Genomic DNA, 16,400 nt, shown 5'->3' on the forward strand with positions numbered 1-16,400 from the left:
TGCAGCAATATTTGCTTGACCTGCTGAAAACCGAATGCGATAACCCGGGTATAAACGCGACAGAAATCAAAGAGATAAAAGCAAAGCTAGACAAGTATCAGCGTGAACGTTATCGAGGTGCGGTAGTGCGTGCAAGGACTGACAAGTTTCTTTTGGGTGAACAGCCTACTTCGAGAGCCTTAGCGGATGAAAAGAAATTTGCTTTGTCGAAAGAAATATCAGCCATTGAGCACGACGGTATTCTTAGCCATGATAAAGACATTATTGAACGTTCTTTCACTGAATATTACGAGAGGGTATTTGGGGGTCCGGAAATGCCTGAGGGTGTGCCAGCCATCAGAAATCTAATTCAGATAATACCCGACCTAACGGAAGACAGCAAGGAAACTATAGAACTACCTTTTTCGCTGGCTGAAATAGAACACGCGATTGACGGTTTGGCAGCCCACAAAACTCCTGGTCCAAACGGCCTTTGTGCCGAGTTTTATCAGAAGTTTAAAAAAGAACTTTCTCCCGTTTTCCTTGAGGTTATACGCGAAGCCTACGAGCTTGAAGTGTTGCCCCCCTCTTTTTTTACAGTCGCATACAGTACTCATTCCCAAATCGAAAGACGAGGTTAGGCGACGGCGTGTCAGTGGGTACCGACCCATTGCTCTGAGCAACGTGGACTATAAAATTTTTGCAAGGCTTTTAGCCAGAAGGCTGCAAAGTGTTATCACCGACTTGGTTGGAGAGCACCAAACATGCGGCATCAGAGACAGGTCGATTCAGACTAATATCCATACTACGCGGACTATTTTAGAATGTTCGTCTAATGAGGGGAATCCGGTTGGGATGGTTCAGATCGATTTAGAAAAAGCCTTTGATCGGGTATGTCATAAAGTACTTCGAGAGATTCTAATCCGAGCTAATTTTGGGAAAATTGTTCTAGAAGGGGTTAAAATGGCATATAATGGTTGCACAACGCGGTTAGTGATAAACAATTCGTTGACTCGTAAAATAAGCGTTCTCTCTTCCGTGCGGCAGGGATGCCCACTGTCCCCACTCTTGTTCGCTCTTTATTTAGAGCCCTTGTGTTTGAGCATTATTCGGTCTAAGCAAGTACGAGGTTTCTATATGGGTGACGTGGAAATAAAAGTTCTAGCTGTCGCGGATGACGTGGCTGTCTTTTGTAGCGATAAGGAAAGTGTAACAAATGCCTTAGAGTTGTGTAATAATGTTTGTGACTCAGTAGGTGCTGTAGTAAATAGAAACAAATGTTCTGGTGTATGGCATGGTGAATGGGCCACAACGCCGTCAATGTTCGAAGGAATACAATGGAGAACCGCGCCCGGTAAATACCTTGGTGCACCGCTCGAGCACATGCAAAACAGTAATGAATACTGGACACAGGTTGCAGGCGAATTAAGGGAACGAGCAGAAAAGTGGTGCAATCGCGATATGTCAATCTTTACAAGAGCCACGGTCTGTAATGTGTTTTTGGTCGCGAAGCTGTGGTATGTGCTTCAAGTAATACATTGCGCTCGAACCAGTATTTAAAGAATGCACAGGGTCTTCGCAGTGTTCATCTGGAAAAGTGTGGCGGAACCAATGCGTCGAGACAATCTTTTTCGACGAGTCTCACAAGGTGGACTAGGGCTGGCGCACCTTTTTATTCGACAAATTGTCTCGCGTTTCCTTTATTTGAGGGACCAGAAAACCCCATTTCTTCAGGTCATGTTACAGACAAGACTGGCGGCGCGTTTTCCAACCTTCATTGTTTCTTCGCAAATTGGTCCCCCTGCAAAAATGGCTGGCTTTGTTAAGGAAGTTGTAAGCGCTTTTGAATTTTTGACGGTGCGGTACTCGCTTGAGTATCTGTCTACAGTAACCCGCAAAAAACTGTCGCGTGATTTGATTGAAAGTCTTTTTCCTGCACCGATATATCGGACAGTGTATCCGGATGGGCGAGGTCAGGATGTCCTAGTCCGCGTTAAAAAGATGGCCATACCCCCTGCGGCTAAATCTTTCTTTTTTCGACTACACAGCGCCACATTACCTGTTAAAGTGTGGATGGCAGAAAGGGGTATAACAGTGCCACGGGGTGTTAATTGCCTGCTATGCAAACAACCAGAAACAATTGAGCATGTGTTCATTGATTGTTGGGATGCGGTCTTTATGTGGGATGTGCTTCAACGCACTTTGAAAAAAGAATTGTGTATAACTGCACAGTCCATTCGTTTTTTGCCTGTAGACGCGAATGACGGCGTTCCCTATGATATGATAATGGTTTTGGCCCTGTTTGGTCTTTGGAAATCACGAATGATGGTACGCCATGCTGAGCCCAACCCGAAAACTGCACCCATGTGTTTCACGGATCTCGTGAACCAAGTGAAGAGTGTATACGATTTGAATGGGAATGATGCGCCCGAATGGGCACCTGTATTAGACAAACTGGCTCACATGAAAGAATTTTAATCAACGGCTGCCCAAAAGACCTGGGTAGCCTGTTTTTATGTACGAAATAAAGAAAAAAAAATAAAACGCAGTCGTGGCCGAGTGGTTGAGGCGATGGACCAGAAATCCCTTAAGGTCTCCCCGCACAGGTTCGAATCCTGTCGGCTGCGCAAACATTTTTTTTTTTTTAAGAAGACAGATGGGATGGCAATCAATGTGAGCACGGACGCCAGACGGACAAGGCTAGACACTAAGGCGCTTCAGCCCTAAAAAAGTTTCAACATTTGCTTTCACCATTCCGAAATTTAGTGCAAGCAAAGCCTTTTGTCTTTCACACCATACGTGTTCAGGAGCAGCTGAGTTGCATGATTGCAATATTTTCAGCCGTCACATTCATTGACAACTTCGGTCAGACGAAAAACTGGGTCATACAAACAAATTCCAAGAATGAATTAGAACTCCAAAAGCTAGAAACCATGAGGTCTTTCTTGGGACCACCTTTATAGAAAGTTCAAACATGACTTCATAAAGAGAGCAGCGGACACTCAAAAAAGAAGTCTGCAATTATAAAGATTAAATTTTGTACTTTACCTGTTGAATTTCCGGGCATTGCGACATTACATGAAACGTCGAAGCAGATCGCCTAGATGACAAAGCCCGGCATTCTCACGACAATATAGATCGGTCCATCTTTACATCTACGGGTGCCAAGTTCCTACTACGGCACTTCTGAGAGGAACACTCCCAACAGCAATGGTTCACCGAAAAATTTCTCAACCCTCTCCTTCCCCATAATGACCTGGATCTTAAGTTAACACCTTGTACCAAAACTAAACAAACAAAAAATAAATACGATGCTCCTTTATACTGACTACGACTTGCAGTAGCTTCCACAGGCAGCTTCTTACACTGAGCTAGGCAACGTGAGTCTCCAACACGTAAGTGCGCGCGGTGATTTCTATAAAGATGTGAATCACTTTCTCTTAGACTCCCAACGCTTTTCCACAGAAATGCAAGGATGAAGATTCGTCTTCGACTGTTTGACAAACGTCCTCTATCTCTAGCAAAAAGACTGGGCCCTTGGCCAGACTGCAAAACTTTCAAAAGGACACTTAGCATTATTTACAACTTTTTAACAGACCCACGGGCTCTTATACAACTATTAGGCGCTAAGACTTTTACCCGCCCATGATTGTTCATGCTCGTGAACACCAGGTAGTGAACGCAACAATGTGCAGTGTGTGTAAGAAGTATTGTGTTTCTTTTCAGCAGGTATTCAACAAAGAACTCTGCAATTAGGAAGAGTAATTTTTGTATTTTACCGCGTGTGTGTTGATGCTGCCATGCATACCCTTTAGCAAGTACTTTGTGATAGTGTACAATTTCCCGTTTTGTGTTGAAGCTGCCATGACTGTGTCACTTTTGAGGCCCTCCCCTTTCTCGTTTCTTCTGTTTCGCAGCTTGCGCTCCTCTTGTACCATCACAATTCACCTTTTTTTAACTTTCGATTTATGGAGCAGCCGGTATCGTTTTAAAGCTGCCAATCTCTTCACATTCATAATTTTGTTTTCTGTATGCGTATTCGGAAACTGGTTAACAATTTTCTCGGCATCACTTTGACTGCTTATCTTTGACACCTCCAAGGTTTCGTCCTGGCGTGCAAAGATTTTTCTACCGTTAGCCCAGACAAACTTTTATTCGGTTACTCACTCCCTTGCAATGATCACACCGAATAACACCTTCCCTAAGCTATTCAAGCGCTCATTATTTATTTAGACTCGGGTACTTGCGCTAAAGTAGTCGAAAGCCGTTGCGGTTAATTTATACTGAATTGACTTCGCCAGATTTCGATTTTTCTTCACTCGTCTAACGAACCGAACAGTTGTGTTGTTGTTTCCTTTGCCTTCTTTAAACACCGAAAGCGGCCCAGGTAGCACAGAGTTCTGGGCCAAAATTTGGCTTTTGTCTGGGTGCTTAGGGCATTGAAATGCCCGAAGAAGCCAAACTACAGCCAAACTACAGCCAAACCTGACCTCCCTTGGCGACAATCTGGATATTTTGGCCCTAACTCGCTAAACAAGTGCCAAACTTAGGCTTCAGTGTGTGGTAGTTCGGCGGCTGTGATCTGGCATCTTTGAGCCTGAATCGCCTAACAAATGCCAGAGTCAGGCTTACTGCCCGGTAGTTCGGCTTATATTTGGCATTTTGGGGCCAAAATCGGCAAACAAATGCCAAAGTTAGGCTTCACTTTTTGATAGTTCGGCTGACATCTGGCATCTTTGGGCCAAAGTCGCCAAACAAGTGCCAAAGTTAGGCTTCGCTTCCCGATAGTTCAGCTGTCATCTGGCAGCTACGGGCCAAAGTCGCCAAACAAGTGCCAGAACTAGGCTTACTGCCTTGGAGTACTGCTGATGAGGTATTTGATGAACGCGGGCGGTCATCGTCTTAATTAAATAGAAATCAAGTTTTATTCGGCTGGCCACTTTCTTTTTATTTTGGGTGTCTTTTAATTTCTCCCGTCCAAAGGTGGACTGAATGTTTTGCCGCGGCAGGACCAGGCTTTGCAAACGCAAATAATGCCGGATGTTGTACTCGCGCGTAGGTACACAGGCCTATATCGGGACGCGCCGTGAGACTGGTTGGACATTAAGGCGCGTTCACACCGGCGATGCTATCTAGTCGCGCGATAACTTTCATCGCACAAGCAACCATCGCGGGCAAAAAGCGACGCGATTTGAGCAGTCACTTGCTTATGCGACTTTCTGCGATGCGATCTAGTCGCGGAGAGGCTGAGCCAATCAACGGCGTTCGGAGCGAGAGTTTTCGAGAAGCAACTCGCAAACGAAGGCGTTAGACTCGCTCATCGCGCAAGCCAGTGTGACCATCTATTTTTTTTTTTTTTTTTGCGGTGCGATTTGGTTGCATCGCGCGACTGCTTACATCGCCGGTGTGAATGCGCCTTTACAGAAAGTGCTGCCATCGAGCTAGCGCTGCGCGAGAGTGATGTGCGCACGTCTCCTCAACAGATATCATTATTAGGCGGCGCATTGCAAAAGCGAGCGTGGTTCTGTGCGTGTCTTGCATTGTGATTGAGCACTGTCACATGCTAGCGATAACAAAAAGCGGAAACGACCGGGGCTCCGTGGCGCCGCTCCCGCATCACACTTGGAAGCGAAGACTTTTTAAACGATGTTTTGAAAATTTTAAGAGCAATTACCCAGGCACACATTTCACTCGCAATCTTTCAGATGTCAATGTCAGCGTCCCTGATAGGTTCGTCAAGAACCAATTCTAGTAACTATGTATTGGCGATCTCCATCGGAAGGTACCCCTTTGATTTTAAGATTGTTGGATCTCTTCTATATTTTCATTTCCTCGGTTCTTGTTCGTAACATAGAATTACCAGTGGCTAGCTCTCGATTCCGAGTTGATAACTGCTGATCGAATCTCCCTGCGCAATTCTTTTACCTCATTATTAAGTTCTCTAACATCGTCGTAAGCATCGCTACTGAATACAACTTTCTTCCACGTCCCGAGTATCGGCCCTGATCTCACGACGCAGTCATCGAGCGCTTTATCGAGTTATTTGCTCTCTTTCCTCGTGCTCGCAATTCAATATTTCACAACAATAGCACAACGCACTAGCGCCGAGTTTGGCAGCAGATCACTCGAAGGTGTAAAACATGGACAAATATTGTAAGTGCTTCTTATTTTACCTGAGGATGAACTTGGAGGAATAATTTGGCTTGGCGCCTTCGGGGTGCATCTCTGCCAACTCTAGAACCTCACACGATGAATAATACCTTTAGACACTCCAAGTACACGTTCAAACGCCTGCTCGCACACACGCGCGCTCGCGCACATATACACACGCGTGAATTAAACAGATCTTTAAAAAAATCTTAGATTTTTTGTGTCAGTGAATGAAATCGGTGTTTATTGTTGTAGATGGGAAAAGGCTGTGAGTGAGTGAACGGGAAATTCGTCTTTATTGAGCAGATGTTGTCGTTTCGGGGAACTAAAGGCAGGCCCGCGGTTCTCGCAGGGTGTTCGAGCTGCTGGTGTACTACTGCTCCACCTTCATGGAGATGATCCCGCTGTCCTTCATGCTGGGCTTCTACGTTACCTTCACGGCCACCCGCTGGTGGAACCAGTACATGGCCATCCCCTGGCCGGACAGGTGAGGCCGCGACGCGTACTCCAGCCAACGCTTCCTGGATGCCGGCAAGGCAGCAGTGCTGCTTTTTTGCTTCATCTGCAGTAGGCCAGCGCGAGGCTCAGGTTAGACACAGAGTGCCGCGTCATCGTTCTGCTGGGACTCGTGTTCGGTCAGTGAGGACCTCGCCGAAAGCTGACGCGACGCTCTTATACAATGTGTCTCCTGCGCTGGCCTCCGGCCGGTGATGTCAAGCACAACGGCCTTGTTTTCTAAGAGGCGATTGTTGATTTTAAAGTCAGGGGATCCCGGTAAAAGTAGTGCCATTGCCTTCCCTGCCTGCTAGACAGACATAAACATAAACTAACGCACAGTCGACCAAAACCTCGCAACGAGATTTGCTGATCGGTCTTTGTTGCCACGGCAATCGCTATTCCGGTCTTTTCCAATCTTGGAAGCTTCGAGAGGGTCGTTCGGAACCAGTCGCACCAAGATCGCCATGAAGCGTCATCGTGCAGAAGGCCTTCCTCGCCAAAATAAGCGACTTTGGCATTGTGTATGCAATGTCAGCTTATCAGTCATGCTTATCTCCACAGATTTCTTACAATTATAATTTTGTTGTCCTTGGGTACTCCAGTAGACGGCATCGGTGCGTGCGGCATCGATGCCGCCTAGCACCGATGCCGCATATGGTAGCAGTGCGCAGATGTGAGTTCATTCCGCCGGTGTGTGGATAACGAAATTTCGGTATAGAAGAAATGTCTTTATAAAGCAACCTGTCACCTGGAATTGGGATCGGCTCACCAAGAGTGGAGAGATCAAAGAAAAACTGCTCATTCGGTAGGCTAAAATGGCGACCATGGGGCGGGGTGTATGGCGCTACTTTCGCTAGTATCCAGTGACTTTAGTTGATTTTACAGAGGGTGGCAGGCAAAGAGTGCGGTAGAAGATCCGCCTCCAGCGCGCGCGCTCCTTGCCTTCCTCCGTGCTTTTGCTGCGCGTCCGACGGGGTGTTTTCAAAGGCAAAAAGCTCGCCCCGAATCATATACTGAACACTTAACCCGTCACTAACTACAGCTGACTTAGATCATTTCATTTGGCATAAAAAAAAACAAAAAAAAAACATCGTTAAAAAAGAAAGAAAACACAGCTCTTTTGTTGCGTTCAAGCTGGAGTCCGAATCGCAACCACGAAGCGGATCCGCTCACCCTCAGGATAAAATGCGCGTGAAACTCCATTGATACTTTAAGCAACCACGTTCGCAACCACTTTTGCGACTGCGGTTCAACCGCCACTGTGAATGAGGCATTCGATGTTTGGCGTTGTCAAGGTTTGCGTAGTTTCCACAGCGCTGCAGCCCAACAACTCTGCGTGAGTGCGATGGAGGCGCGCCCAACGAAATCAGGAGCTCGCGCATGTTTTTTGACATTATCGGAGCACTGCGGCAATTGAAACGCCATTCCCCCGTTGCCCGAAAATATCGTTCCGTGCGAGAATATCTGTCCCGCGGCACGAGATTTCGACATTGGCATGCTTGTAGGTGGTGTCGGCTACGTGCCAGCGCTTATCTTGCGCATCTTTAACTTGTACCCCTTCGCACAAGGTGCTTCGAAACACTTTCGGGCGTAAAGACAAGAGCTCATTAATAAGCCCGTGAACGGAGTTCAATGAAACTTTTAACATATATGACTTTAGGTGGCGCGTTTATCGTACAAAATTGTCATGAATGCAATTTCTGTTTAAAAAAAAGTAAGGTCCAAAAAGTTTTGCTATGCCTATGCACAGGGAGGGAAACGGAATCAAACACTCTCGCTTGATGCCGTTGCTCAGAGATGGCTCCACACGCGCTCAGATCTGCATTCGTGTGTTCATGTCAGAAGAAGCTTTCATGTTTTTTGTTTCATGCTGCGCCATATGTGAGTAGCAGCGTCGACCATTCGCTTTGTTATCGTTTTCCTCTAGGCGCGAAGGGATAACGGGGTTTTCTTTTCGGCTCAAATATTATTACGGAAACCTACAGACACGATGAGTGAGTGCCACAAATGCACCACGCGGAGACACCTTCTTGAAATGTTTCATAACACTCCTCCGTTCATTGGTCTATTTATACGAATGTTTTACGACCGAATTGCGCTGAAAAACACTCCGTAATATGCGCCGAGAGAGTGAGGAAAATGAGGAGACGACAGAGCGCCCAGCCTCCTTTGTCTCCACTGTACTTATCAAATGCGTTCGAATGCGAAAGCTAAACTTTGGACGCCGGTGTTCCGCGTTCTAAAGCGTTTGGCGGGTGCAGTGGCATTGCCTCCTCCATACCAGGGTGTAAGATAGACCGGTGGGGAAACGAGAGCCAAATGAGCGACCGAATTGTGTCCCCCTCGGGTTTCTCTTTTTCTGTGGCGCCATCTATGTGGAGCACCGCGAACTCTCACTCCGGGTAGGCGACCAGTGGCGACCGGCTAAACTGACGGAGATGGTTTCTCGTGGATTTTCAATGGAGGACTGTCGTGCTTTTGGTTTATTTTGCGCACTCTCCCATAGAGTTCCACGCAAATCCGATTCCGACTTTTTTTCCTCTCGCCGCAGCGCCATCTGTCGCAACTCGGGGGTACTCGCAAGCAGACGAGCACACAATCCGGTCACGGCGCTGCGGTAGGCTTCTGTGGGCCGTTTCCCCACCTGTCTATCTTACACCCTGCTCCATACTCACAAAGCCTGGCAGTTCGACGATGGAGCCATAGAGTGCCCGGTCGCAGAATTGGAGCGCGAGGATCTGGTACGAGAGATCATCAAATAGCCATTTCTCGGGAAACCTGGACGTCAGCGCACAGCATTTGCAGCGGCGAGGACCCGAAACACACTTGTTCGTTCGGGAGAAGTGTGTTTCGGCGTCTCGCTGCGGCGGGGCGCCAGTCACGTGGCTCTCCTCTCATCCGTTGTCTGCCACTCCACCTTTTCCATTTCGGCGGTCGTTTCTCCTGGCGATCTGCCAGGCTTTGTCAGTATATAGGAGGCTATGGCAGTGGGGGCAAAGGCTGCCTTTGTCCCCACTGCACTCGTCGAACACGTTTGAATGCGAATGCCGAACGCCGGTGTTTCGCGTGCTAACGCGTTCGATGAGGGCAGTGGAAACGAAGGCAGGTAGATTCAGGTCTGCCCACTAACCGTTCAAATCAGTGGGCGCGTTAAGTTAGTGAGCTCCAGACTCCGGACATTTGCGCTCGAGCGCGCGGGTTCGGAGCGTAGCTTAACGGCGCACTATGGTACCGAGGCGCCATCTGACGCCTATTTTTTTAACGTTTCCGGTTCCGGCTTTCCGGCGCGCGCTTAAACATGGCTCCCGTCTCGTCGCACCGTCTGAGAAGTGCTTGTTCGAAGACGACTTCGATGAAATAACTGCGCAAAGACGGCAGCAACAGCAAGAGCTTGTATTTATGCTGCACGCTGTTGGTGTGGCGATTAAAGGTACGCCGAACGCCTTCTAAATTTTCCAAAGCCTTAAAGGTGTACTCCGCCGATTTTTGAGCTACCTCAACTAACTATATTTTCTGACTCCCAGGCCTTTACCCTTTCTGGAATGCTATTTAATATCGTGAAATTCATAATAGTTATTGCGAAATCGGCAAATGAAAATGATGCAAAAACAGACATTCAAATATACCCGCCCTTTTCAGGGCCGTGACGTCAGTGGAAGTTCAGCTTGCCAGTCGGGCGAGTAGTCTAAAAAATAGAATATGCCAATTATTTGTTCCGTGCTGGAGCGCGGGGACTGGAGCGAGCTTCCAAGGCATTCATTTGACACCATGAAACTGCTTCAAATCAGTTGGGAACAAATTCTACAGTCCAAAGAGTGAACCCCTGCACTTCCAATGACGTCACTTTTTCATTGTTGCCAGTAGAGACTTTCAGTTTGAAAAACACGGTGAGGACCAAAATTGTAAATTCAATAACTTCGTGAAAAAAAAATTATTTTGACCTAATATTTGGGATACTATTTTGGCGATGTTGTTTGGCGAGTTTAGCAAAATTTAAAGCAAATCGGGGACCATGAAGAAATCGGCGGAGTACACCTTTAAAGAATGACGGCTGAATAGCCGAATTTATTGGCTCGCCTGGTCTTGAAATTGCGGTAAGGTACAGGAAGAACTTTGACAAGCATTTGAAGGATGTATGCAAACCTTTCTACACCAGCACCATGTTTTTTTTTATTTTTTTATTTTCCACGATGACGGAAAGATTGCACGAGCTGCCAAGCGATCGCCGTCGAAGTATCCACGCATCCAAGCAGGCGCGACTTGCGCGTCCGAGGGAGTCCCTAAAGGCTTCGGCGAAAGCACGAACGACGCCGAGAGCTCCGAGCACTGCATCGTAGCGCAGAACGAGCAGCTCCTACCCACGACCGAGCCTACCTCGGTGTCGTTCCTGGCTAGGCCGGAGCCTTTGGGCCGCGGGGTTCAGTTGGTGCGGTCGCGGTCGGCGAGGTTTGGCGAGGCGAGCGCGGTGGCGGTGGCATCCTCGGAGCGTTCGGAAGCGAACTCGCTCGCCAACACACCCGACGCCTCTGGTCCCGGCGGCCCGGCCCGGAGCCCAAAACGCTTGGGGTTTTGATGTTTCTTCCGTCTCGTGCGAGACCACCGCGTTGACCGCGTGAAACCACCTCGAGTAACCGCGAGACTGGCCGCGAGAGCGGAAACGTCGTCATTACACCGGAAACCAACCTGTTCGAGCTCCCGTGCACCATCTCCGACGACGGAGCTCGCGGAGCGCGCTCCGCCACCGTGCACCGGAAGTGAGACGATGTCGTTTAGTTTAGCTCGAGTGCACTCTGACCGCTGGAGCGCGCTCGAGCGCGTTAACTTAACGCGCCCAGTGCTCGGTGTTCTGACGTCCCCGTGCACTCTCGTTTCCTCCTCTCCCTCGGTTTCTCGGCGCGTTCCTGCTTTTTACATGAACACTTTTTTTTGTGCGATTTGTTGTTTTTTGCGGGAGAAATTTGGCCGACGTTCCGCGAAACATCCCCCACACCCAGGGGCCGCTGCCAGAAGTCCTTTCGTGGAACAGGCTTGTGGCAGCTGCCGGATGTTTGTTCGTTGGTTGTGAGCGTGCTTCCCTCGCTTCCGGAAGTCGCATCAGCTCACGCCGCTTGATTTATGTTTATATCCCGTGTTGCGTTACCTTTTGCAAACTGTGGAATGACGTGTGGAAGAAAGCACTGTTTACAAACAAGTCTACGTTTGCCCACACCAGGTGCGGACGCTTTTCTTTTTGTCTGATCAATTAAAGATAATCCTGGTGATATCCCACACTGCCTGGTGATAGTTAGGGGAGAAAAGTGGCTTAGAAGGGGGTGAGGAATTGGGTTGTGTGTACGTTTATACAGCCTAGGACTTGGTGTGCCTCAACAGGCGATGAGTCACTCGCTGTAGATGGGAAATTTAACCAGTCCGGTACAACCGCTGGCCTGGGTTCTATAACGTGCACCAAGCAGTAGTGATACACGACCGCACGCTGGTACGATGCTCATCCAGATCGAAACGGGCAGGCGTGGGGATTGACCCCAGGGTCCCTGGGTCTGGCGCGAGCTTTCGCTGCACGTGCTCCGAGCTGGTGTGCTCTAGTCATATGTTTGTATTTTTAGACTTAGGCTAGGTGGCGCAAGCTACCGCCCGTTACAAAGGGTATAGTTATTAACATCCATCCATCTATGCTAGATTCGCGTGATGTGCTGCGGTTGCGTGACGCCGAGGGCCGCTGGTTGGTGCATAAAAAAGCTCAACGGAATCTTTTTTTCATATTTCAGTTGCGAAAAAAAGGGGTAAAGCTATACACACTCCGTAGTGCACTTCGGCCGGAAATGGCTATACGCACTACGCGAAACTCGTATACACGTTTGCAAGGAAGGCTCCTGTGCGCTGCCATTTTGAGCGATGCTGGCGCCCCGTACCGTTTCCGCCATGCTGGGGTGCGCCAGGGGCATGTCATTGGGGTGCGCGATGACAAGATGGTGCCGTTTGCTGCATCGCCGATGGATTACGTTAGCGGCACACTTACTCTCTCGGAACGCAGGAGGAGGTATCCACACAGAATCGTAGCGTCACATATTGTAGGACGGCACATCTTTAAGGCTTGGAGCTGACTTTATAACGATCGCAGCCTCTGTTCCTGCATGTTGTGGAAGCCAGAGCTGCCGCGAGCGCAGCCATCGTTGATGCAAAGGCCATGCGACTTGTGGCGCATTCTGCAGAGCGCCTTGAGTCTTTAGATATTTTTGAAATTTTTCGATTTGTCCTGGCTGGAGAGTAGGTCCGCCTCACGTTGGCGCGCGGTTCGAGGTTAAGCAGGGATCCCTTTTGCAAAGGTGTATAAAACGAATGGTTACAACGCGTTTTCTAAGTGGTGGCATAGCATAGTGGTGAGGTGTCTGCCAAAGTTACTGGAGCAAGCTCAGTTTCGCAGCTCCCTATTCTCGCCTGCAGAAGCGAGTGGCCCAGGTGGCGGTCACGAGTACGAGCGGCGCTGCAGTCGGATCTTACTTCCCTGTCTCGCGCGTCGTCTACCACCACTGCGTTGAGAGCTTCCTTTCTTTTTCTTCTTCCTTTTTTTATTAACAATGTGTATAATAGTAAGAAAGATGATGAACATGAAGTGTAATACACCACATAAATCAGAGTCAGCGCATTGTGAGTGTTCTTTCTTTGAGTGTTTGAAATTTATTTTTGTGTGCGTCGGTTTCCTTGCTCTGTGAAGTGCTAGTATGAATCACACTCTCGCCCAAGCTCAAGTGTTGCTATTCAAACTTGGCCGGCTAGACAATCCGGAAGTAAGACTCGACTGCAGCGCTGCTAATTCTCGTGACTGCCACTAAGCCCACGTCGCGGGCGGAGCTGTGAAACTGAGCTTGCTCCAGTAACTTTGATGTCTGCTTCATACGGAAGTGGACGCGGGTTCGATCCGCGGTGGGCCTACTCTTCTTCTTTCTTTTTGAACATATCGTTTTGTCGAGGCATTTGGCGATATTTACATGTCTTTTCTACGATGAACACTAAAAAAAGAATTAAAGAAAAGAAACGAACGTTGTCGAGAAAATTTCGCAGAACTAAATGGTATGGGACTCCCTTTCCGGAGGTGCAATCGGGGACAGCGGGGCTTGGGTTGCCGGCTGGACGCCGCGAAGCGGCGTGTACGGGTGAAGTTTTGTAATTAGCTGCCGCACACTGTCGCCGCGAAGCGGCGTGAACGCAGGCGGGGGTGGGGGGTGTTCCTTAGTGCTCCCCAGTGATACACCTGCCGTTCGAAAAGGGTGACCCAAATGGCATGAGCTCACCGCGTAGTGCGTACAGCCATTTCCGGCCGAAGTTCACTAAGTAGTGGGTATAGCTTTACTAAAAAAAAAAACAAAAAAAACGAATGAATTAAATGAGTTTGTTTCTTTTTTTTTTTCAGATTCACATTTTTTACGTTACTGTTAAATAAACCTAGCGATATATTCCTTCAAATTTTGTTTCGATGACCGGAATACAGTAAAACATTATAATTTAAAATTTATTTATTTAAAAAAAACAGTGCGTTTATTTTTTTTATTTCTCTTGTGTACTTTTTTGATATTCACAAACATGAACTTTTAGAAAATTCCACAATTCACCGAATCACCACATGTGCCGTGACAGCTACGTGACTTTGTAATTTCGTCATATACGTAGAATGGAGGCCAACAGCTGATGCTCCTCTGTCAAGGAGCTATGAATCGATTTTAACCAAGCATCCGCTTTTTTTTTTTTGGGGGGGGGGGGGGGGGAGGTTCTAAAGTAAAATGCAGCATCACGGGGGAACAACCGTTTCTTAAAGTGCGATCTCTTCCCCTAATTTTTGCGAGCAATACCGTTGGGAATTTATTTTTTTCGAAAACTCAAAGGAGACGGATATTTTGTTCACTGGGGACTTTGTGGCAGACAAAGTATTTTTTAAATACCTTTTACTCCAGTACAATGTAATATCCAATATAGACGTTCGCCAATGTAACTAATCGCACGCAAAGAAAAAAAAAAAGAACACGCGAAATGAAGAATTGTATTTTCAGGCTGATGAACGTGCTGATGATGTACGTGCCGGGCCAGGACGACGGCAGCCGCATGCTGCGCCGCACGCTGATGCGCTACCTCAACCTCAGCCTGATTCTGGTGCTGCGCTCCATCAGCAAGGCCGTCAAGCGCCGCTTCCCGACCAAGGACCACCTCATCGAGGCCGGTGAGTGACCCCGGCAATACCACCATAGAACGCAAGGCTGAGGCGTGGTGTCACACCAAGCCGGACGCTGTAACACGAGGCGACCCCAAGACGTTCCCGTCTGCCGTTTTGCGGCAAGCTCTCGTTGATCTTCAGCGTGTTTGCCGCTTGGGGCGGGTCGGTCGGGGATCCACTACCGGTGACGTCACTGGCAGGCCTTGTCTTTTAGGTGGTAAGCCTTTTCTTTTAGGTGGCTAAGCCTGTTCGGTATACAAAGAAAAACTGCGGGAGAGGAGGAAACGAGAGCGCGTGAGGACGTCGGAGCACCGAGCTCTGATTGGAAAGATTAGCGGATAGAGGCAAAGGCTGACTGCTTTTGTCTTTGTACACGCTGTCTCCCTCCAATGAGAGTGAACGAAAGTGTCGTCTGATCCCTCGCGCAGGCTCTGGCGTTCGAAAGGGCGAACGCCGGATCGCGCGAAGAGCAGACGACGCTCTAGTTTGGGACTTTTGAGTTTTTCTTATCAATTTAGGTATCACTATTGTCCAAGTACAACGTTTCCGAAATTTCGTCTTAAAGCAGTTTTGAAATTAGGCTCTCTGAAAAAGGGGAATCTCTTTTTTTTTTGTGCAATATTTGGCGATGAAGGTTAGTCTGATTACAAAATCGAACAAAGGTTCTTAAGGTGCAGATTTTCCACAATATGAAAATTGAAACCCAATACTATATTGAGTAGTAACATTTTCCCGCAGTGGAAATAATGCCCCGTCATTGAAAACCTTTCAAAGAGGCTTGTAAAAGCTGAAACAACAGTGAGTGCGCAGGCGAGCTGGTGGATGTTGATCAAAATGTAGAATATCCGAGACTGTGGTAAAAGCTGGAAAACTATGTCGAAAAAAAAAATGAGAGGGAAAAGAACGGCTCTAACTCAGCTACTGCGTTTATTTCCTGAAAGCCTTTTATACAACCTAATCACCGACCACCAACGTCAGAAAGTCAACCTTTGTTATACAATCCTACCCACACTGGTCTTCACCTGAACCGTAAACGATGACCTCAGTCCCAAATCGAAAACTTGGGGACCTCGAACAAAACAATCACAGCGATCTACGTTCCTTCCAGCCGGAGTCTGACAGGGCTGTGCTTATCTAAACGAGAACTGATATGTCCTCCAACAGAATTCCTGCCCCCAAAATGACTGATTGCACGTTCACTTAAAAATGAAAAAAAAAAAAAAAAAGACAAGAACAATACATGTTAAGATATTTCTTGGAACTACTTCCGAGTTGCATCGAAGCATGACTGATACAGTTACCGATACATTTGATACGAACTGTTTCTCTTACGAGCCTCTTAATGTTGTTATACTCTCTGTGCACATTGTCAGTCTGCGACCGAAGTGCCGTACAGTCATTGCACTCACTATTGTGTTTAACAATCTCTGATGGCTAAACTCATTAGTGAGTGCGTGTAAACGTGATTGTAAACTCAAAAGTGCGTGTAAACGCTGCAAGGTTTGAAAGTTGGAAACCATCATAACAATGAGTTTGTTTGCTTTTAGCGCTTTCATCTAGTAGGTAAAAA

At 47.7% G+C, this 16,400-nt stretch overlaps 1 protein-coding gene across 1 annotated transcript in view; it reads left to right on the forward strand.

The window, feature by feature from the left end:
* Positions 1-6,119: 6,119 nt before the first annotated feature.
* The window catches only part of LOC8050565 (bestrophin-3), a 48,911-nt gene continuing 38,630 nt past the window's right edge, over positions 6,120-16,400 (forward strand). Inside the window, exons 1-4 of the mRNA XM_040222850.2 lie at positions 6,120-6,132; positions 6,385-6,397; positions 6,482-6,616; positions 14,670-14,836. Of these exons, the coding sequence (XP_040078784.2) occupies positions 6,120-6,132; positions 6,385-6,397; positions 6,482-6,616; positions 14,670-14,836 (328 nt within the window). The remainder of the gene's footprint in view (positions 6,133-6,384; positions 6,398-6,481; positions 6,617-14,669; positions 14,837-16,400) is intronic.

This window comes from Ixodes scapularis, unplaced genomic scaffold, assembly GCF_016920785.2.
Source record: "Ixodes scapularis isolate PalLabHiFi unplaced genomic scaffold, ASM1692078v2 ptg000317l_1__unscaffolded, whole genome shotgun sequence".
NCBI lineage: Eukaryota > Metazoa > Arthropoda > Arachnida > Ixodida > Ixodidae > Ixodes > Ixodes scapularis.